The sequence below is a fragment of the Orycteropus afer genome, unplaced genomic scaffold (genome assembly GCF_000298275.1).
Source record: "Orycteropus afer afer isolate SDZICR_OR568_19922 unplaced genomic scaffold, OryAfe1.0 scaffold00081, whole genome shotgun sequence".
Lineage (NCBI taxonomy): Eukaryota > Metazoa > Chordata > Mammalia > Tubulidentata > Orycteropodidae > Orycteropus > Orycteropus afer.
The window spans coordinates 4,059,781-4,083,753 of NW_006921668.1; the positions used below are offsets into that span (position 1 = coordinate 4,059,781).

Sequence of the window (23,973 nt, forward strand, 5' to 3'; positions counted from 1 at the left end):
ACCTTCTCTGTTTGTTCCCCAGCCACCGTGCACAGTCCATGCAGTCCCTGGCTAGCAGGGTGATTTTTAGGTTAATTCTTAGGTCCTACCACCAGCCGGGAATCTCCAAGCCACCTGTATGGTCAGGGTTGCTCAGGGCGCTGTCAGACCGCAGCTCCATATGTCTCTTTTTGTATTTTCATTCAAATTCTTCTGCTAGTTGGGGTTTAGTCCACTTCTGTATTCTTCCCTTCAAGGCTCAGGGGTCCAAGGTTATCTTCTGTGTGTGTGTTAATTGGTTCCCCTTTTCTTTGTTGAAGAGGGTCTGTGCAGTCCTTCTGCCTAGTCCACCATCTTTGGTTGTGCATGATTTGACGTTCCAGATACACTCATCCTTTCTGAGGTCTGCCTTAATCTGCCAGCCTGAAAACCTAGGCAAGAACAGCCTATGTGTACAAACAGGGAAAGAAATGGCATTATGCTTGCTCCAGAGTAGCTAAGGTCAAGGTGTGCTATATCTTTCTTCACACATTTTCTCAACTATCTTTCTTACTACTTTCCCTTCTATATAAATTTTGTCAATATTCTGTAATTTGAGAAATCCATTTCTGAATGCAGTCTAAAATCTACATTATTCAAGTTGTCTTATGAAAAGGTAATAGGGAATTCTGTCACAAATTACATAAATATTTCCACAACATAGCCATGAGGCTTATTTACCATCATTTTTATTCCTCTCCAATTACCATTTTGATTTTTTAAAACTAAAGAGTAATGTTAATATTTTAATAATTAAAATCAGAAGAAAGTTGGGTTTACATTTTGTTTTATTTTTAAAAATTATACAAGCAAGCGTATTTCTTTTTTTCTTAAGCAAGCCACAAAAAAAAAAAAAAAATATATATATATATCAGAACTCTGGAAACATAAACAATTTGATTTAAATTCCAAGTTTTTATTTCTGTCATTTGTAGATATTAAAAAAATATATACTGTTGCAGTAAAATACAGTGATAAATCTAGGAGTTTAATCTGGATATTACATATCATTGTCAAATACATAGACTTCCCAATTGTGTGTTCCACATGTTTTTATAAAAGTTCACCTAGAAAATGTCAAAATAATCAATTAGGAACCATCATATATTTTGAAAATATTCTGAAATACTAGCTAACACTTTCAGTGGATTCAAAACACATAAAACAGATTTAGGCAGTATTTAATGTCCTAGTGATTCTCCTTTTATGTCTCTTAACAAATGAAGATTACAGCATGCCCCAAAAGTATATAATTTTACTACTTAAATTACATTACCTTGCAAGTCTTCCACCACTTGATCCTGGAACACAGGCAATAAAATCATCAAGAAAAGACTGTTCATTGCTTTGGATTTGAAGTGGTAAGTTTCCTTCAAGTGCTTCTAATATAGTTGGTGAATGAGAAAGAGCTAAACCCTTTCCAAGAATACCAGAATGTGTTTTGCACACCTGTTGGGTCAAAGATAATACTTATATACTTTTAAATATAAAACCTTACCTAACATGAATTAGGCACAACTATTTTAGATAAGTCTTCCCAGGGCAAGTTATTCTCCCCAGTGTTCCTTCCTTTAGCCCATAACGTAGAAAACTTTGTGGAGGAAAATATTTGGGAATAATACTTTTAAGGCCTTTCTGGTCCTATACTTTCCCCACAAAAATAAGTGATGTATCAAATTGGTTAGACTGAAAGAAAGATTAGAGCATGTGGGCTGAGCCCAATTTGAGTCCTGTTTCATTTTGGATCTGCATGCTAGCAGAAATGGTCCATTCTCCTCTCACTTCAGATCTCTGTGTTAGCATTTGTCAAAGCTTGAGTTCCCTCCCACAGGTAGCTTTCAGAGTCTTTCTCTTCCTCAGTCTCAATTATCATCAGCTGAAAGGAGCCCTGGTGGTGCAGTGGTTAAGTGCTGGGCTGTTAATCAAAAGGTTGGTGGTTCGAACCTACCAGATACTCCACAAGAGAAAGATGTGGCAATCTTCTTCTATAAAGATTATATATATAGTCTTGGAACCTCATGGAACAGCTCTATTCTGTCCTAAAGGGCTGCTGTAAGTTGGAACTGACTTGATGGTAATGTGTCAGGTATAGTCAGCTACCACAGGTTAAGTAATACCTGTTCTTTTGAGTGGGATGGTATCAAGGTCTCGACTTGAGCAAAAAATACTATAAAAGCTTGATTGTGGCTACATATAAACTGCATTAGCCTATCTAGCCTTATTAAAGTTAAAATAAAGCAGATACAATTGAAATTTTAATCTTCAGCTGATAAGCAAGCCTTACAATGTTTTTGAAAGATCTACTTTAAATGCTGAAATCTACAAACTTTTTAATGACTATATAATAAATTTTAAAACAAAGTATATTTCATTCAAAAGGTTACATTTCCAGTACTATGAACTTTATACGAGAATAACTTTAGCATTTTGCAAATTATACAATTTTAAAAATCAGTATCTTTAGGCTCAAACAGAGTTGGGTTCAAATACCGGCTTTGGACAAGTTATCTGCTATGTTATGTTGAGTTAACAAGTTACAGACCATCCTTGAGTCTGTAAAATGTATAGACATTATAAAATGTATAAATATCTCTCTTACATGAATATAAAATCTAAATTAAATGACATATAAATAAATTGTATACCACATTCTATACAAATCCCAAAAGTCATTGCTGTTGAGTCTATTCCAACTCATAGCAACCCTATAGGACAGAACAGAACTACCCCATAGGGTTTCCAAGGCTATAAATCTTCATAGAAGTACCCGGCCCTATCCTTCTCCTGCAGAGCAGCAGGTAACTTACGTTGGCCTTTCGGTTGGGAGTCAAACACTTAACCACTTGTACCACCTGGGCTCCTTGTCTAACAAACAGCAGATGTTTAACACACATTAGACCATCACAAGGACTACCTTACATGCCACAAAATGTAGCCAATTTGAGGCATGATTTTTTTTTTTCTTTAACAATAGTGTACTAAAGGTTCTCTTCATATCAAGCCTAAATGGTATTTTAAAAATCATAATAATCTCTGTAATAATGAATCATATATTATCTTCTTGATTGTTCTCTTAACTAAAATGTTGCTTGACACATAGAAAGTGTTTGATAAATGTTTGCTGAATGAATTTTTAGTTTGTATCTTAAATTTTACTTTTTTTAAAAAAATAAAAAGAAAAGTTGGGTGGAGCTTTAAAGCCCAGAAACTTGTTGACATGACACTCTATGATCAGAGCATAGTGGGCAAGGCCATGGGCTGCATTACCAAACTGCCAGAATTCATATTCCATCCCAGTCCCTTACTGGCTGTGTGATTGTGGGCAAACTATCTAAGGTCCCTGTGCCTCAATTTTCTTACCTATAAATGGAAGTGAGAGTCTAATCCACAGGACTGTTGTAACAATTAAGTGAGTTAAAATATGTCAAGTGTTTAGAATAGTGCTTGGTAAAGTAAAGATCAAGTAAATGTTTGTTTTTATTATTATGGTTTTGATCAATTCATCTCAGGAAATAAAATGTAAAACACTAGCCTGAGGAATTAGAAGACCTGAGTATTAAACTTTATCATCCAAATAGCAGAATTTTAAATAAATCACATAATTTCTCTGAGCTTCAGTTATTAAATAATGCAAGAGACAATCCAGAACTTAAAGTGTAAGTAGGAAAATAAAGAAATATTATTAAAGATATCATAAACTATAAAGTACTCTACAGATATTATTTAAGTTACTACTATTTGTCGCATAAATCTAACATAGAAAGTAAGTATGATCTAAATCAGTATTTCCCAAATGTGGGCTTAATGAAGTTATATGGTCCATGGTAAAATGAGAAAACTTAAGGACATAATAGAGTACGTTCTTCATTACAAGAATATAACTTTTCTATTTTAGAATATTAAAATACCCTTTATTTTATAAAATATTGTTAATCATAAATAGTCCACTTTTTAAAAAGTGTTTTTAACTTAATAAAACAAAAAGTTATCAATCATAATTCTGGAAAAAAAATCTGGTGACAATTTTACAAATCCATGTAATCCTAAAGTCTGGATATACTAATCTAGTTGAGTGCTTCTCCACCATTCTTCTACCTTCACATCATTTCAATATGCAAAAGTTTCCCATCAGTGATGGCTCTCATTATATGCAGTGAATCTTAGAATCTCTAACCTGGGGGAAATAGGAATTGTAATTTGAAAAACCTTGTCTGGACATTATGATGTTTCTTTCCATCCTAGTAAGAATTATGAACTAATTAAATCCAGACTAATAAAGTAAGAAAGCCATATAATACACTTACTCCTCACTATTACTTATAGTAAAAAAATATTTTGCTTTTATGACAGTAACAAAAAATCTACTATTTAATTATCTTGTGCACTAACCACCTATACCTGGCAGTAGGAGATGCTGAAGTGCAAGGTGAGATTAACACTGGCTGTCCTAGTTAGGATTATGTGTCAATTGTTTAGGCCATGATTCTCAGTAGTTTGAGAGTTAATGATGTAATCTGGCAGTTTTATAATGACATAATTATTCTCCATTTTGTGATCTAATGTGGTCCTCCTCTACTTTTGTATAACACTGATTTTCACATAAAAATTCAGTCTTTGGAACCTAACCATGTTACTAAGTGAGCAGTAGTGTCCTAGCAATTTTGAACAAAAAAATATTAGAAACTGACATAATAATAGATCCAATGGGTACTTCAGTGAGATGTATTTCCATTACATAGTACAAATATGCTAGTTTACTAATGTCCAAACAAACGCAGGCAAACAATACCTGTAGCAACAAACTGGTATCTCCCAACTGCCAAATGCCAACTGGTTCTAATCACTTAATATGACATACAGGCCAGGCCTATCACAATCTGAACTCACCATCCTTACCTACCTCATTTTTACCACTTTCTGCCAGAATTTATTATACAACCATACACTTCCAGTTTCTTTTGTGAAATGGTTTCCCTCCTTTTATATCTGGTAAAACAAACTTTCTTCAAGATTTTATTTTAATGTCCACAGCTCTGAAAAGCCTTCCCAAACACCTTTGCACTTAGTCGCTCCTCTTTTGCCCACAGGATATATGTCTAACTCCAGAGTAAACACCCACCATGCTGTATTGTACTTAACAGTTCACATCAGTCTCTCCCACTAAGGGGAACAATTATGAGTTATTTATATTTATGATCCCCTATGAACAGAATAAAGTACTTAAAGAATAAATCTGAGGTTTAAGAAAAATAAAGCAGATAAGAGTGAAAATATTGCTTTTATGCTAATGTGCAAAGCTTCTTATAACAATGCTTGGCACAATACCTGTAAGGCAGCCTCTTCAAGAATTTCAAGATCTTCCTCCAATTCATTACCTGTTGTGCAAATGAAAAGTTTTACTAAACCATATTTAGTTTAACCTTCTAAGTCCTTTGCATTCATTACAATGTTTTCACAATTGTGATATACCAGATTGAAAAGAACTATTATCATCCTCGATTAAGCAGTGGTTGATATTTTAAAATGTGAAATATTTTCAGAATGAATATAAGTTACAATTCCAAGGTAGTATTAAAAAATGCCCATTACTTGATTGTTGTTGTTGTTATGTGCCGTCAAGTCAGACCCGACTCATAGCGACCCCTCCTTGGGTTTCTGAGGCAGTATCACTACGGAAGTAGATTGCCCCATCTTCCTTCCGAGGAGTGGCTGGTGGGTTTGAACCACCAGCCTTCTGGTTAGCAGTCAAGTGCCTTAGGCACTACGCTACGAGAGCTCCCTCATTAATTGATTAGTTAAAAAAAAAAAATTCTGTATCTAGATATATATACACCAAACCAAAACCACACTCATTGCCATCAAGTCGATTCTGACTCATAGAGACCTGATAGGACAGTGCAGAACTGCCCCATAGGGTTTCCAAGATTGTAAATCTTTATGGAAGCAGACTGCCACATCTTTCTCCTGCAGAGTGGCTGGTGGGTTTGAGCCACTGATCTTTTGATTAGCAGCTGAGTATTTTAACGACTACATCTTCAAGACTTGCTCTTTCTTTCTCTATATATTTATACACACACACACATACACACACAGAAGCATAGATCAGAGATATTGCAGGTTTGGTTTCCAACTACTACAATAAAGTGAAATTGCAATAAAGCAAGTCACAGGAATTTTTTGGCTTCCCAGTGCATATAAAATTTATGTTTACACTATACTATAGTCTACTAAGTGTGCAATAGCATTATCTACAAGTTTTAAATATTGTCAGAAATTCTAAAATGACACAGAGACACAAAGTAAGTACATGATGCTGGGAAAATGGTGCTGATAGATTTGCTCAACACAGGGATGCCACAAACCCTTAACACATATAGTATATGCATATAAATATGTAATTTTTAAATTTAGTGCGTTTACTTTTTTATATTAAGAAAAAAGGGAGGGAACTAATTATCTTGAAGCTAAGTCTTTGTATTTGTCACGTTATGCCTTTAATATACAGGTAGTGACTCTATCATCTAGTAATTTTCCCTTTTATTTTACTGCTTAATATATATATATTATTTTATTTAATGACTTTTCTTTAATAGTTGTAAGATTTTGCTATAAAGATGATAATTGTTTAAAAGGAAACAGTTAAATTGTACAGAAGTGCAAAACAAAATATTCTACCTCTTGAATCATATCCACACCCAAAGATAATCAATGTCACTTGTTTCTTATGTATTTATCCACTTTCTGTGCAAATAATAATATTCTTACATATAGTATACATAGGAGCTCTGGTAGCATAGTACCTGAGGCACTTGACTCCTAACCATAAGGCTGGTTGGTGGTTCAAACCCACCAGCTACTCCTCGGAAGGAAGGTTGGGCAATCTACTTCCATAGTGATACTGCCTTGGAAACCCAAGGAAGGGTCGCTACGAGTCGGGTACGACTCGACAGCATATAACAAACACAAGAAACAACATAGTATACATATACGTGATAATGTGAAAAAAATGGGTTCTTGCTTCTGCAACTTCTCAATTAAAAATATAATTTGGACATTTTCCTTGTTAGGACAGATAGGTCATTTTTTTTTTAAAAAAACAGCTGCACAGATTCCCATTGTACAGATATGCCATTACCTATTTAATCAGTTCCCTACTGTTAAGACATTTGGTTGCTTCTAGGTTTATACAGTAATAAGCACCGTTGAAGTACCCATTCTTTTTTTTTGAACATTTTATTGAGGTTTAAGGAAGGTTGGGCAATCTACTTCCCTAGCGATACTGCCTTGGAAACCCAAGGAGGGGTCGCTATGAGTCAGCAGACTCTATGGCACATAACAACAACAGATGAAAGTTTACATAACAAATTAGTTTTCTAATCAGTAATTCATATGCAATTTTTCTGTGACATTGGTTGTAATCCCGTAATTGGTCAGTACTTACCCCTTTTCTCCCTAGGTTCTCCATTCCCATTACTCCAGTTTCCCTGTCTCTTCCTGCTTTTTCATCTTTGGTTTTGGGCAAATGTTGCTCTTTTGGTCTCTTATCATTGATTGTTCTAGGGAGCACATTCTTCCTGGGTGCTATTTTTTTTTTTTTTATTTTACAGGTCTGTCTATTAATTAGATCTATCCTTTCACCATATTTATTCAATCTGTATGCTGAGCAAATAATCTGAGAAGCTGGACTATATGAAGAACATGGCATCAGGATTAGGGTAAGGCTATTAACAACCTGAGATATACAGATGACACAACTTTGCTTGCTCAAAGTGAGGATGACTTGGAGCACTTACTGATGAAGATTAAAGACTACAGTCTGCAGTACAGATTACATCTCAATATAAAGAAAACAAAAATCCTCACAACTGGACCAATAAGCAGCATCACGACAAATGGAGAAAAGATTGAAGTTGTCAAAGACTTCATATTACTTGGTTCTAAAATCAACACCAAGGGAAGCAGCAGTCAAGACATCAAAAGACATATTACATGGGGCAAATCTGTTGCAAAACACCTCCTTCAAGTGCTGAATATGAATAACAAAGATATCTCCTTGAAGACTAAAATGCGCCTGACCCCAAGCCATGGTATTTTCAATCACCTCATATATATCTAAGAGCTGGAAAACGAATAAGGAAGAGTGAAGAATTTATCCTTTTGAGTTGTGGTGTTGGTGAAGAATGCTGAAAGTACCATGGACTGCTAAAAGAACTAGCAAATCTGTCCTGGAAGAAGTGCAGCCGAATGCTCCTTGGAAGCGAGAATGGCCAGACCTTGTCTCACTTACTTTGGTCATGTTGTCAGAAGGGACCATTCTCTGGAGAAGGATGTCATGCTTGGTAAAGTGGAGGGTCAACGAAAGAGGGGAAGGCCATCAGCAAGATGGACTGACACAATGGCTGCAGTGATGGGCTCAGGTATAGTAGGGATCACGAGGCTGGCACAGGACCAGGCAGTGTTTCGTTCTGTTGTACATAAGGTCCCTATGAGTCAGAGATGACTCGACAGCACATAACAACAAAAACAACAAATTGGGAAAGGTGGCATGGCATGTAAAATTTCTTCCAAAGAGGCTGCACACATTTTCCTCATATGAATATAATATATCTCATTTCCTCATACATGTACAAAGTACATATAGAAGCAGGGGAACTGAGAAGAGTAAGAAGGATCAGGAAGAGGAATAGAGAAGAAGAGGGCAGAGAAAGAGAAGGGAAGGAAAGAAAGGAAGAGTAGTACCAGAGAATGGTATAGATGGGCTTGTGGAGGTGAGAAACAGAGAAAATATAGTACCGTCTTTTATTCCCAGATACTGTGAAACAAAATGTTAACCTGTGTATGACTATTACAGAATTAACAAACATTGTCATCATCATTTTATCTTTACCTACTTGATCACAATTTGGAAATCATACAAATTCACACCATATAAAGCAGGACCATTTCTGCCAGTGCCTTATATAAGTTCTCTATTCTGTTTCACAAGTAAACTCTTCTAAAGAACTAACTATATTCAAACTGACTACTTTCTCACTTTCTATCATTTCTAAATCTATTTAAAAGCTTTATATTTCTATAACTTTTACTCAAATATTTCTTATTGAGTATATTAATAACACACAAATTTTCAAATTCGATGACTGATTTCAACTGACTTCTCAGAAGCAAGCAAAATTCCCTCAAATATATTGGTTTTTCTCCTACCTCAGTGACTACTCCTTACAGTGTTACTTGCAGTCTCTTCTTTCTGCTATGCCCAACTCTGAAAGTTTGGTAAGTCCCAGCTTTGATTCTGAGTCATCTTCCTTTCCCCATCCACACTCTCTTTCTAGATCATCTTTCATATGATATCATGTCTTTATATAATAACTATGTTCAAGTGACGTTTCTACTGTCTTTCCTCCTAACCCCACACTATGAATATATAACTCCCTACTTGGTATCTCTAGTAGGATTTTTAAGAAATAGTTCACACTTTTGGTTTAATTCTGTGAATCCATACTCATCCCTGTTCTTATGTGTGTGTGTTTGTGTGTATGTGTGTGTATAAATACATATATTGCCATTAAAACAAAACCAAACTACCAGCATATTAAGCAGTTATTGTCCAGTAGTGTACATGATTATGGAATGTATTTGTAAATAAGTTTCAAAATTTTCTATAATAAACATATACTGTTTTTAAAAATAATAATAATAAAAAAATCATAAAGTAAACACCTAGTACTTGAGCAGACTTACCAATGGGAAGTGCGAGATCCTTTTTCATCAAAGCTGCTGCACAAACCCCACCAAGATTGGCTAATTCTTTTTCCAACTGAATGACTCCCTGCAGAATTGTAAAAAAAATTAGCTGCTTAAAAACTTGTTTTGAAAATACTATGGGTTATCAACAAAATGTGACTTACATTCCAGGCACTACTTTTCTGTCTAGAACAAAGCATGTGTTACTTAATGGTTAAACTGAGAGTTGAAGAGATGCAACATAACATACAGCTCCAGCTGGTTTTAAGGTCTGAGTCTACAATGTTAATTTTCCAAACAATTTTTCATTCATTACTTTGAAGAAACATGTTCAAATTTGTCCTTGGTTTTGTTTTATGATATAAAACATGGGGAAAAGATAGTACATGAGTGTCTGTAAAATATACGAAGGTATAACCAACTGAGCAGATTTGGGGTATAGGTATAATTACACTAAGTTTTCAAAAGCTGGGTCACGTTGCATGAACTTCACTCTCTTAATGTTTTAAAGCAGCACAAGATCACAGTACACCATTAAACTGCAGAATATTTTAAATTCTGCACACTCTAGTTTAAAATAAATTTCAGTCTTCTGAAACATAGGCAATAAATAAAGTTTAAGTCAATAGCAACCCTTAAAAACACAATCTTCCTTAACAGAATTAAAAGATAATTCATTCTTACCTCATCAGAACCAGGGCTGAACTCATATCCAATTGCAAAACATTTGAAACCATAGAAAGCAGCTTTGTCATCTTTCACATAATCTGATGCAGTTTCCAATGAAAAAAGGGCCTCATTTCCTAAGAAAAAAACCTAGTTGAGTTCAAAGTCTACAATGTCTTTATTAAAGTTTCCTTCATTTATCTATTTTAAGATAGGTAGCAATACAAATCAGATATTAAATAACCTAAAGAAAGTTATTATTTTTTTAAGTTTCGATATATAACTTGAAGGAGCCCTAGTGGCACAGTGGTTAAGAGCTCAGGTACTAACCAAAAAGTGGGTGGTTAGAAGCTACCATCTACTCAGTGGGAGAAAGATGTGGCAGTCTGCTTTGGTAAAGATGATAGCCTTGGAAACCCTATGGGGGCAGTTCTTCTCTGTCCTATAAGGTTGCTGTGAGTTAGAACTGACTTGACAGCAATGGGTTATATCTAACTTGAGGGAAATTTTGCTGAAAACTACATGAGAAACCATAGGAAGATCCCAAATAAACTGTTATGGTTTACTCTGTGATCAAATTCTACTTCAGAATTCAATTGTTTTCCTATCTTTAAATTACACAAGCACAATCACTTTTCAATTATCTGTCAGTTAGTTAGATGACCTAGGTTCACTTTCTTTGCTTCAAACTGTGTTAATTCCTTAACCTTGACATCTGGGTTTTTCTCATCCCTTCCCAAATAAGTTAGTACATAAGAAATAAGTAAACAAATAAAACAAATAAACACATCTATGATTTATACTAATAGAATGAAGATTTTTTTTTTTCCATTATCACCTTATTATTCACATTGTTTCACTATTTGGATACTGTGGAATTACCTACTTAAAAGGTAGTTCAGTCCAGAAGGAAGTTTTTCAAGTCAAATTGGCTATTGGTTTGAGGGATTACACAAGTAACTATAGTTAACTGGTTAGAATCACAACAGATGAGACCTATTTTTTTTTTTTTTTAAACTTAAGCAACTTTCTTTTAAAGGAAAACAATATAATAGCAATAACAAAATCTCTAACCCAATCTCTTTCTCAGACACACACACTTTCAAGCAAACTGAAAACAAAACAGCTTTGATCAACTCTTTAGGAATTATCTTCAAAGTTAAGAGTTCTTAGTAACTTCTTAACATTTAGCACTTACTGGGAAAATAAAAGATTTAGCTCACTTTGTCTATAGTCCATCCCAGCTACACAGACAACCACTCCTCAATATTAACTCTCTGCTCTGGTTGGGCTAGTTTTTTTATACAAAAGCCTTAAAACATTCTCAAAACTCTGCTCATGCTATGCTCCTTGCCCAGAGCATCCTGTTTCCTCAACTGTAATCTAGACACACAGTAGCTTCCCAATAAACTCCTCTAAAAAGAAAATAAAAACTTTCAATGATTCATTTTTGTTGAATACACACCTTTATAAATACACATATTTTAACATATAAAACAGAGAAGAAAAACAAAAACCTTACCTGGCAACACTAAAACCATAGTAGGCCACCCAGAGGATCCTGAAAATTTCTTTAATTCAATCCATGAATTAAGATTTTCATGAACAGATGTCAATTTTGGTCCATATCCTGAATTCTGAACAATTCTGACAGGAATCAACAAACGAAGGACATCTTCTGACTGTGCAGTTCCACACTGAGGGTCAAACTCAATTGTCATCCACCTCACACATTCTGGGAATGTTACCTGAGGCAACAGACAAGAGAATGCTTACGCTTGTTAAGAATTATATTTCCGCATGATCAATTTTAGGTACAGGACATCATACTGTAAAGATCAGGTTTTCACCATATGAAAAAAGATATTTTAAGTAAGGAATCAATAATATAGTTTAAATACAATCAGAAATCAAGGTATTAATGCTAAATATCAATTGTTCCTACTCCCTACTAGCAATATTTAATGTTCTCTACTTAATATTAGGTTGAAGTTTCTAAGTGTTCACTGATATTATACAAAAATATTAAAAAGCTGTTTAATTTCTATATACAGTTTCAGTTAATTCTGAAATGTGACCTTTTGTGTGGAATAGTTTATTTTGTAACGTATTCACCATTTTAGCCAGTTGACACTTAAGGAATATAAGCAGATAAACCAAAATGTAATCTGACAGGTAAAATATGAAACTGTATTGATGAAAAATGAGTAATTCAGTAAAATGGAAAATATTAGTCATTTTTAGGTTATTTACCATTTATATTATAAATGTTTGTTTTCATTAGAAAAAACCTCTAGAAATTCATGTTATGAAAATAAATGTCAAAATAAATACACATGTATTTCCATTAAAATCTTAATGGTTACAGTATGTGAGTTTATGATGGCATATAATAACATGTGCTTTAAAGGTCACTTTTAAGTTTCCCTCACCATGCACAACAAAGTTAAGCAGGACTATGCCAAATAGTGAACATAAATTGGTCATAGAATATGATGTGAGTCTTAAATTTTTTTTTTTATGCATGACAATCTTAAAAAATTTATCTATGACTAAAATAATATTGTAGAACTAAAGCAAATATTTTTAAGTAGGAGATCTAAAAAATCCATATATATCTGCTAATTTTTAAAAAAGGAACAAAAAAAGGATAAGCCAGATACTTACTGAGGAAAAGTGATAGAGAGGATAGAATGGAATAGTAAGAGGAGTTATATATCTGAGCATATTATTTTGTATAATTTTGACCTCTAGAATGATATCTTTTACATATTCAAAAACTGGAAGTATATTCAGCAGGATAAGAAAAAAACAAAAATTAACAGAAAGATAAAAATAATCCTAAATTTATATTAAACTGATCATGTAATAAATCACACATATACATAAAAAGAACTAATCCAAGTAACTTATTAGTATAGTACTACCTCAATTCCATAACCTCAGGATTTATTCTAAAGATAAAAATTTTACAAAAAAAAAAACCTTTAAATTTACTTGGAAGTTTTAATGTTTATGTTGTTGTTGTTGTTGTTTGCCGTCGAGTCAGCCCCGACTCATAGCGACACCTCCTTGGGTTTCCGAGGCAGTATCACTACGGAAGTAGGATTGCCCAACCTTCCTTCCGAGGAGTGGCTGGTGGGTTTGAACCGCCAGCCTTCTGGTGAGCAGTCAAGTGCCTTAGGCACTATGCTACCAGAGCTCCTAGTGGCATACAAAAATCAAATGGGTGGAAAGGAAAATGTAGTATTGTGTTAACTGACATTACTAAGGAGTGCCAAAATACCAATGAAAATACAGTCAAAGAACATAGAAGCAAGCTTGAAGGGGCTTTCACTGGCCAATTTATTAAAATTCAATCATCAAAATGAATAATGACAGCAAAAGATAATGAACAAGTAGAGAATTTATAACTCCATCTTAACAGAAATACATAAAATAAACAAATGAATACATATGAAAGGGGAGAAAGCATGAAACAACTTTTCCTCACAACAGAACACCAGTTGGAAGGAATAACAGAGTTAGAAAACCATCAATTTGCAAGCAATGTATGCAAATAAGTGATTTGGATAAGAACAGCCAATGGATGCTACAACCACTGGTTGAACATTTGCTGGGGAATACGATTATTATACAATGTCTCTATATCTTCCCACAGACATTTTCAAAAGAAAAAAAAGTGGCTTTTTGGTAGAGAAATTTGGTTGCCATCATTTTAATGAAGGATCAAGTGCTTCCTGATGGGATGGACTGACAAAGAATACGTTACTTGGGGCAGATTTGCTGCCCCAAGTTTGTAACCTGAACCTAAACATCAGGAAACAATCTATAAAATTAAAATATACTTTTACAAAGCAACCAACTGCATTCTTAAAAAAATGACAATGTTACAGCAGACAAAGAAAGGCTAAGGAACTGTTTTGGATTAAAGGAGAAAGAAGAAATATAATAACTAAATGCAATGTATGATCCAAGATTGGATCCTGGATCAGAGTTAAACAAATGGTATAAAATGGTGGAAAAAATTGTAAATGTTTGCTGTAACGCTCTCAGTTAATATGACAACAATATTATATCAATATTAAGTTCCCAGGAAAACTTCCTTGTTCTTAGGAACAAAATGAGCAGTCTTGATATCTGCAACTTATTCTCAAGTGGTTCCAAAAAACCAAACTCACTGCCATCGACTCAACTCTGACTCATAGCGACCCCTTTTGGGTTTTGAAGGCTGTAAATCTTTACTGAAGTAGATCGCCCCATCTTCCCTCCAAGGAGCAGCTGGTAGGTTTGAACCACTGACATTCTGATTAGCAGGCCAGTGCCTTATCCACTATGCCACCAGAGTTCAGCAGTAATGAAAAGGTAGGTAAATATGGCAATTGTGGCAAAATGTTAAGAGATAAAGCTAAGTAAAGGGTATGTGGGTATTGCTACTTTCTACAGGTTTAAAATTTTTCAAAATAAAAAGTTGAAAAAAAAAGGGGAATGAATATATATATATATATATATATATACACATACCTACATCTGAATATATGTGTATATGTTGTGTGTGCATTCCTACACTAAAAAGAATGGGAGGATATACTGTAAAACAAAAATTACATGCTACCTATGAGAGGGGAGGAGAAACTAGGGTGAAGGGGACAGATATAAAAGCTAGAATTCATCTCTTCAATCACTGTGCTTCATAGATTTGATTTTGGATCATCTGATTATTTTAAAAATTATGAACAGAATATAATTTTAAAAGGCTATTCCTAAAAATCTAAAGTAAAATAATATGACCTCAAATGTATATACAATTAGTGACATAATAACACGGAAAGGGATTATTCCAACTTACTTTAAAACAAAATAATTGATTACTTCAACTTAATTTAAAAATAAATTAGTGAGACATCTTTGTTGATATATAACCTCCCTTAAAAAAAAAAAAAAAGAATACCCCAAATAAAACTACATACAAATAAAGCAAATAAATAATTAAGTGATTTAAAAAAAAAAATTCTAATATGCTCAGTGTTTCTGAGACTAGGGATTTTTGATGAGAAAAGAGATTCACATGCAACACCTTGTTCTTATTTTGAATCAGAATCAACAGTAAAAACTGATGACATGTTCTCGCTTCAGTAGCACATATACTAAAACTGGAACAATACAGAGAAGATTAGCATGGCCCCTGTACAAGGATGACACACAAATAAGTGAAGTGTTCGTATTTTTTTTGTAATTGAGGCTGTGAAACCAAATGTGCATGAACTATTACGTGTAAAATGAATCTGCTTTGTAAATCTGCACCCACGTCACAATAAAAAATTAAAAAAGAGAAATACAGATGAAGTATTTTTTCTTCAAATATATATACACATATACATACACACATACGTGAACCCATACATAAATATAAGGAACTCTGGTGGTGCAATGGGTAAGTGCTGAGCTGCTAAGTGCAAGGTGGTTCACAATCACCGAGAGGCTCCACAGGAGAAGGCCCTAGTGATCTGCTTCTGTAAAGCAAGAAAACCCTATGGGGAAGTTTACTTTGTCACATAGGGTTGCTGTGAGTCAGAAACAATGGCAGCATCCAACAAAAATAATAGACAAGATTATATACACACATAGACAAAGGGTATACATATGAGTGTATAAAGATACCTATGAATGTGTTTTTTTACTATTTCTGTTCACCGTACCAATCTAGAAACAATAGTCAATCCTGTAGCAATATGCATCATGAGTGCCAGATCTTGGCATTTGGAAAAATGGCTAATTTCAGATATGAAGCATTTATGAGGAAATGTGTAACATGAGCCCGGAACATCTTCTTATACCAGAGAGCCTGGAAGACTAACAAGGGCAAGTCTAAAGGACCAAGGAGGCAAGTAAGAGTCTTCCATCTTACAAAGTCATACAATCCAGTTTATGTGAATTGTTTAAATACAATTCAAGAGAAAAAAAGAGAGAAGGAGGGAAAAGAGAGAGAATAGTAGATTAAAAGAGACTTAAAGGACTAACAATTGTAAGGTATGGATCTTATTTATCGTTTAATTAAGTGAATTGGTAATATTTGAATGATATTTAATATTAAGGAATTTTTTTTTCAGTGTGATAATAGTATTACGGTTATTTTGTAAGGTCTTCGTATTTCGAAGATTCATAATGAAATATCCATGAATTTGCTTTAAAACAAGATAGGATGGGAGAAAGTGGTTGGAAGGAAATAGAAACCAGTGTGACAAAGTACTGAAAACCATTTAATCTGGATGAAGGATATATGGGGCACATGGTACTAGTGTGTCTGCTGTCACATTTAACATTTTTCAAAATGAAAATTAAATATTTTACGCATAAAATATTCTTATATGAGAAGCACACAAAATTAACTTAAAGTGATAACGTGAATTGACTCCTGTTACATGACCCAACTTAGAAAGAAAGAAGGATTTTGAAAATTCCATAATAATTACATTAAATTTATAAATGTTTCACATGAAACTTTTTTTTTTTTTTACAGCACATATAATAGACTACTTCAATAGCAGACTACCTTGGGTATGTAAATTTTCCAAGCTCAGGATATGGTACAAATATGATTCAGTTAAAAAAATATGATTTTAAACTTTTATTGTTTATATCCACTACTTTCATACTGTACAACATATAGTTTAGCATTCTATACTTGCAGTGTAGTAAATTACTTTGTGTGGCTTTTCTACCCATAAGACTTTGTAAACTCCAAGGTGGGATTTGTTCTGGGAGGTGCCCACTCTCTCTCAGGTGCTTAGAGTTCTGATGCTATAATTGGCTAGTTTGACCACCCTGCGGGCTCTAAAGGAGACCTCCTGGAGGCAGAACTCTCTCTGACTGCTGGTGGAGGAAGATGTGCTGCTGAAAGAGACACGCGCCCCTGAGACACGCGTTGCTGGGAAAGAGACACGAGACACGCATTGCTGAGTGAGACACCGAGGGACCAGCACTGCTGGGAGAGACTGTGAGAGACTGTTGGCTGAGGGACGGTGGGCTGGGAGAGAGACTGAGTGTTCTTCCTGAACTTGAGTTGTAGCCTGGTGCTTCCCTAATAAACCCCATAATCTGTGAGTTCAGTGTGGCCACTGCAGTGAATTATCGAACCCAGGAGAGAGGTGGTGGGTGCTTTGGGAGGAACGGTTGCAGAAAGGGCTGGAGGGAGGCAGCATGTCTGGCCTTGCAGTAATAGGCCTTGGGTTACTGCTGGTAATCCTGTCTTCCTCTCGTGGGATTAGAGGAGGTCGGAACATGTGGTCTCCTTGCCATTTTTGCAATACTGCACTATACTTATAGAAAGATTTGAGACCAAGTCTCATAAGGTACTAAAATATTCATACTTTATTATGTCTTAAACCCCTTTTATATATTTGGGAGGGCTTAAATCTGTTGATCCTCTACATTCAAAGACTATAAAAGACGTTACACTTGTTAACACAGGCAAAATATCCTTTACAATATACAACATAAATCAAGCTTTAAATGTAAATTCTCACTAAAAATTAGTGCCTACCTTATAGTGCATGACACATGCAGGTTTATACGGGTGCTCACTTTCTATGACAGCATAGTGATTAGAAGTTGTACAAGCAGAGAGGCCTTGCTCAGGCTGATTTCCAGTGGTGCTGTCTGTTGACTGATTAGGATTGAAAGCAGGGGGTGCATACTTCTGATTCAAAATGGCAACTGAGGGCAGCAGCTGTTGAACAAGGCCAAAGACTTCGACAGCCACCTAGCAAATATACAAATATAAAGGATTAAATGAGATAATAAATGTGAAAAGTGCTTTTAAAATTATGAACCACTATAAGCTGGTTACCCTTATTAATAACAAGTTGGATCCAGCTAAGTTTTCCTTCAAGGAAAATTCTGTTTTATGGATTTGAAAGATTTACCTTAGATGTATTACATATTACATCAAAACAACCAAACCAGTTGACACCAAGTCGATTCCATGTGTGCAGAGCAGAATGTGTCCCACAGAGTTTTCAGGTTGTGACATTCTGAGAGCAGAACACCAGGTTTTCTCCTGAGAAGTTGCTGCATATGACTGAACTGCCAAACTTTCAATTAGTAGTCGAGTGCTTACTGTTCCATTTTTAAACACTTTTACCTTTTTGTAATCTGTGGTAAATTAGGTTTTACTCAATATTTAATTAGGTCAAAAAGTGAAAATTTATGATTTCTTCCATGCGATGGATGTTGTTAGGTGCCGTCAAGTTGACTCCAACTCATAGTGACGCTATGCACAGCAGAACAAAACACTGCCCAGTCCTGTGCCAGCTCCACGATCCTTGCTATACTTGAGCCCATCACTGCAGCCAATGTGTCAATCCAGCTCGTTGAGGGCCTTCCCCTCTTTTGTCGACCCTCTGCCTTACCAAGAAAGACAACCTTCTCCAGGGAATGATCCCTTCTGACAACATGACCAAAGTAGGTGAGATGAAGTCTGGCCATCCTCGCGTCCAAGGAGCATTTCAGCTGCACTTCCTCTAGGACAGATTTGTTAGTCCTTTTAGCAATCCGTGGTACTTTCAGTATTCTTCACCAGCACCACATCTTAAAAGCCTCAATTCTTCTTCGGTCTTCCTTATTCATTGTCCAGCTCTCACATGCATATGAGACGACTGAAATATCATGGCTTGTGTCAGGCCGACCTTAGTCCTCAAGGAGACATCTTTGCTCCTCAGCACTTGAAAGAGATCCTTTGCAGCCGACTTGCCCAGTGCTGTATGTCATCTCATGTCCTGACTGTTGCTTCCATTGGCGTCGATGGTAGAACCAAGCAATGTGAAGTCTTTGACAACTTCAATCTTTTGTTTATTTATTGTGATGCTGCTTATAGGTTCAGCTGTGAGAATTTTTGTTTTCTTTATATTGAGATGTAATCCATACTGCAAACTGTATTCTTCAATCTTCATCAGTTAAGTGCTTCAAGTCATCCTCACTTTCAGCAAGCAAAGTTTTGTCATCAGCAAATCCAGGTTGTTAATAAGTCTTCCTCCAATCCTGCTGCCACATTCTTCCTCATATAGTCTAGCTTCTCAGATTACTTGCTCAGCATATAGACTGAGTAAGTATGGTGAAAGGATACAACATTGACATACTCCTGTCTTGATTTTAAACCATCCAGTGTCTCCTTGTTCATATGCCACCTCCTGAAATGGATAAATATCAACCTGTTCTTTCAGGTACAGTGACTCTGTGTACTCCATCTTCTTTTGATGCTTCCTGCATCATTCAATATTTTGCCTGTAGAATCTTTCAATATTGCAAATCGACGCTTAAATTTTTCCTCAGTTCTTTCAGCTTGAGAAATGCTGAATGTGTTCTTCCCTTTTGGTTTTCTAACTCCAGGTCTTTGCATGTTTCATTATAGTAATTGGATTTGTCTGCTAGAGCTGCTCTTTGAAATCTTCTGTTCGGCTCTTTTATCTTGTCATTTCTTCCATTTGCTTTAGCTACTCTCTGTTCAAGGGCAAGTTTCAGAGTCTGACATCTAATTTGGTCTTTTCTTCTTCTCTGGTCCTTTTAATGATCTCTTGCTTTCTTCATGGATGATGTTCTTGATATCATCCCATAATTCTTCTGGTTTTCAGTCATTGGTGTTCAATGCATCAAATCTATTCTTTAGTCTCTAAATTCAGGAGGGGTATATTCACGATCATATTTTGGCTCTCGTTGACCTCTTTTAATTGTCTTCAACTTCAAGTTGAACTTGCATATGAGCAGTTGATGGTCTGTTCCACAATCCTGGCCTGATTTTGGCTGAAGATATTGAGCTTTTCCATTGGCTTTTACCACATATGTAGTCCATCTGATTCCTGTGTATTCCATCTGGCGAAGCCCATGTGTATAGCCACCATTTGTGTTGTTGAAAAAAATGTATTTGCAATGAATAAGTCGTTGGTCTTACAAAACTCTATCATGCAATTTCCAGCATCATTTCTCTCATTGAGGTGAAATTTTCCAACTACCAGTGATTCCTCTGTTTCCAACTTTTGCATTCCAGTCACTAGTAATAATTAACACATCTTGATTGCATGTTTGGTCAATTTCAGACTGCAGAAGTTGATAAAAATCTTCAATTTCCTCATCTTTGGCTTTGGTGGTTGGTGCATAAATCTGAATAATAGTCGTATTAACTGGTCTTTCTTGTAGGCGTATGGATATTATCCTATCACTGACAGTACTGTACTTCAGGACAGATCTTGAAACATCATTTGTGATGATGAACATCATGCTGTTCCTCTTCAAATTGTCATTTCCGGCATAGTAGATCATGTTTGTCTGATTCAAAATAGCCAAAACCGGTCCAATTCAGTTCACTAATGCCTAGGATATTAATCTTTATGTGTTCCATTTCATTTTTGACAACTTCCAATTTTCCTAGATTTATACTCTGTACATTCCATGTTCCTATTATTAATGGATGCTTCCAGCTGTTTCTCCTCAATATGAGTTGTGCCATGTCAGCAAATGCAGGTCTCAAAAGCTTTACTTTGTCCATATCAATAAGATTCGTCCTACTCTGATGACGCAGCTCTTTCCTAGTTGCAGTTTGAAAGCTCTCTAACCTAAGGGGCTCATCCTCCTGCACTGTATTGGATGTTTCTGGGCTATTCATAAAATTGCACAGTAATCTATCAGACAGTGTTTCTCTGCTCTTCATAAGATTTTCCCTGGCCAATTCTTTGAGAAGTAGATGGCCTCTTCCTTCTTCCTAGTCTGTCTCAGTCTGCAAGCTGCATTGAAACCTGTGTACAATGTGCAACCCTGATGGCACTTGAAACACCGGTGGCATAGCCTCAAGCCTCATAGCAACATGCAAGCCACCACACTACAACAAACTAACAGACAAGTTTGTCTTGTTTAGCTGTTCAAAACCTCTCCACCCTCCCCTTATATGGATCCCTGGTGCTACTATGCTCTGTCGTCCCCTCTGGCTTCACTTTCCCCTACTTTCTTGCCCAGTGGGGAGGGGATTGGGTCCCTCCCCTCACCTGGATTTCTGGCTACTGCTCTGCTCTGTTGTCTGCTCTGTGCTGGATATTTCAGTATTTTAATAAATTCCTATCCTTTTACATTGCTATTGTTATTCAAGGTGGAAAAGATTTGGCATCAACCTCACAAATTAAAACAATCTGTTAACTTATTTAATATTTCCTTATATATCATATTTCAAAATTGTATCTCCAATTCCCAAGTTTTTCAAGTGTAGAGCCAATAAACATGCATGGAGTGACAGTAAGCAATACTAATAACAGAGATGTTTAACTAATAACTACTCTATTTAACATACACAGCTCTGCTTGTTAACTGTATGTAATCTGGATGCCTCAAATATTCAAGTTTTCCTTTTCTTTTCTTTCCTTAAGGAAATATACAAAGTCTATAAAAATGAAATTTACAAAGAGATCCAAAGTTATAGAAACAAATTATTATATACCTTTGGAATAGCAGCAGCTACTGGTCCTATGTAAGCTATAATAAGAGGAAGCAGCATGGAAAACAGGCTGGAAGAACTAAGCAGTTCTGGAATGTCATCAGCTAAAAACAAAACAAAACAAAACAAACTTAAATCATTAAAATTATAATAGCTAGCCTTCAAGACTGTGGCCCTGAGACACCCTTCAAATCTGGAGCTAAACCCATACCCAAGGATCACCTTTCAGCCAAATAACAAATGCGCCTATAAAGTGAGTAAAATACATACCAGGTAGGAATGTACTGCTCAGGACAAGCAAGCACATGATACTAAAAGAGCACCATTTGCCTAAAAACAAAGTTCAGAAGGCAGGAGGGGAAGGAAAGAAGGACAAATGAAAATGGAGAACCCAGGGAGGAGGTGGGAAGAGTGCTGCTACACAGACGGGATTGCAATCAGTGTCATGAAGCAAGATGTATATAAACTGTTGAATGGAAAACTAATTTACTCTGCTAACTTTTACTTAAACCACAATACAAAATAGTATTAATTACTTAATTAATTAAGTACTCTATAGCAAAAGAGCTGTACCTCAAAAAAAATTATATATACTTAGATAAGGCAAAGGAAGACACTGGGAAGTATGCAACAGTAAAAGGCAACAACAGTAAACACTGTTACACAATCCTGCAATAACAATAATAACAAACATTAATTTATGAGTAGATACATAGGTAGACATGTAAGTTGAATAGATGTGGGATGGGATATGGGAGTATAGCCATGAGTATATAGATGCCTGGAATATTTCGACATATCTATTTGTATATGCTGAAAATATATTCAGATATATGTAGAACATACAGAGGGCACAGTTATGCAAACTTCTTACCTAACACTTTGAAGGACTAAGTTACTGGGCTTGAGGGCTTATTAGGATCATAGTCTTAGTGCCTTCTAGGTTAGTTGGTATAACATAGTTCATAAAGAGGAATGCTGGTGGCGTAGTGCTAAGGTATTTGACTGTTAACCAGAAGGCTGGCGGTTCAAATCCACCAGCCACTCCTCAGAAGAAAGACTAGGCAATCTCAGTAGACTTGCATAGAGATACTGCCTTAAAAACCCAAAGAGGGGTCGCTATGAGTTGAATTGACTTGACGGCTGTTGAGTATGGTTTTTGGTTCAGTTCATAAAGACAATGTTCTACATCATACTTTGGTGAGTACCAAATGGGGTCTTAAAAGGTTCCAAGCAGCCATCTAAGATCCAACTACTGGTCTCTTCCACCCAGAATAAAGAAGAGTGAAGAATATCAAAGACTCAAGGAAACAATTAACTCAGAGAACTAATGGACCACATGAATCACAACATCTACAAGCCTGAGACTAGAAAAACTACATGGTGACCAGCTAACACTACTGACCGCTCTAATAGGGATCACAATAGAAGTTCTGGACATAGTGGGAGAGGAATGTACAACAAAATTCAAAACCATAAAGACCAGATTTATAGGTCTGATACAGACTAGAGCACTTACGTACCCTTCAAACCTGGAATTGAACCCACTTCTAGAGATTACCTTTCAGTCAAATAATAGTCAACCCTATAAAGTGAACAGTACTATATGTAAGTAATGTGCTCCTCAGAATGATCAATGATATGAGACCAAAAGAGGAAGATCTGACTAAAAACAAAAGTCAGAAGGCAGGAACTAGCAGGAAAGATGGGCCAATGGAAACAGGGAAACTCATGTAGGAAATGGGAAGAGTGCTGTTACACTTAGCAGATTACAACCAATGTTATAAAATAAAATGTTTATTAATTGTTGAATGGGACACTAATTTCCTCTGTAAAGTTCCACCCAAACCACAATAAAATGTTCAAAAAATAAAAACAAACACATTACTTAAAAGACCTCTCCCCTACGTGGGAAAAATTATAGTAAGAGATATATTCTGTTCTTTTGAGCAAAATTACAGTTGACACTGGGTCCTTGGCACTGTTCTAACAGCTTTATTTACATGTTATCTCAATTAGTCCTCACACTGAGATACTTTTATTATCACCCAAACCATATACCTGGAAAA

At 35.5% G+C, this 23,973-nt stretch overlaps 1 protein-coding gene and 1 non-coding gene across 2 annotated transcripts in view; one reads left to right on the forward strand and one right to left on the reverse strand.

Moving 5' to 3' along the window:
* The window catches only part of MYCBP2 (MYC binding protein 2), a 376,124-nt gene that overhangs the window by 140,258 nt on the left and 211,893 nt on the right, over positions 1-23,973 (reverse strand). The window contains exons 39-45 of the mRNA XM_042781038.1: positions 21,908-22,008; positions 17,972-18,190; positions 11,951-12,176; positions 10,447-10,565; positions 9,760-9,847; positions 5,344-5,393; positions 1,295-1,467 (exon numbers count right to left, since the gene is read on the reverse strand). Of these exons, the coding sequence (XP_042636972.1) occupies positions 1,295-1,467; positions 5,344-5,393; positions 9,760-9,847; positions 10,447-10,565; positions 11,951-12,176; positions 17,972-18,190; positions 21,908-22,008 (976 nt within the window). The remainder of the gene's footprint in view (positions 1-1,294; positions 1,468-5,343; positions 5,394-9,759; positions 9,848-10,446; positions 10,566-11,950; positions 12,177-17,971; positions 18,191-21,907; positions 22,009-23,973) is intronic.
* On the forward strand, positions 15,552-15,658 carry LOC122150048. Its single transcript, XR_006163457.1, has one exon. It is a non-coding gene; the product is annotated as a U6 spliceosomal RNA (small nuclear RNA).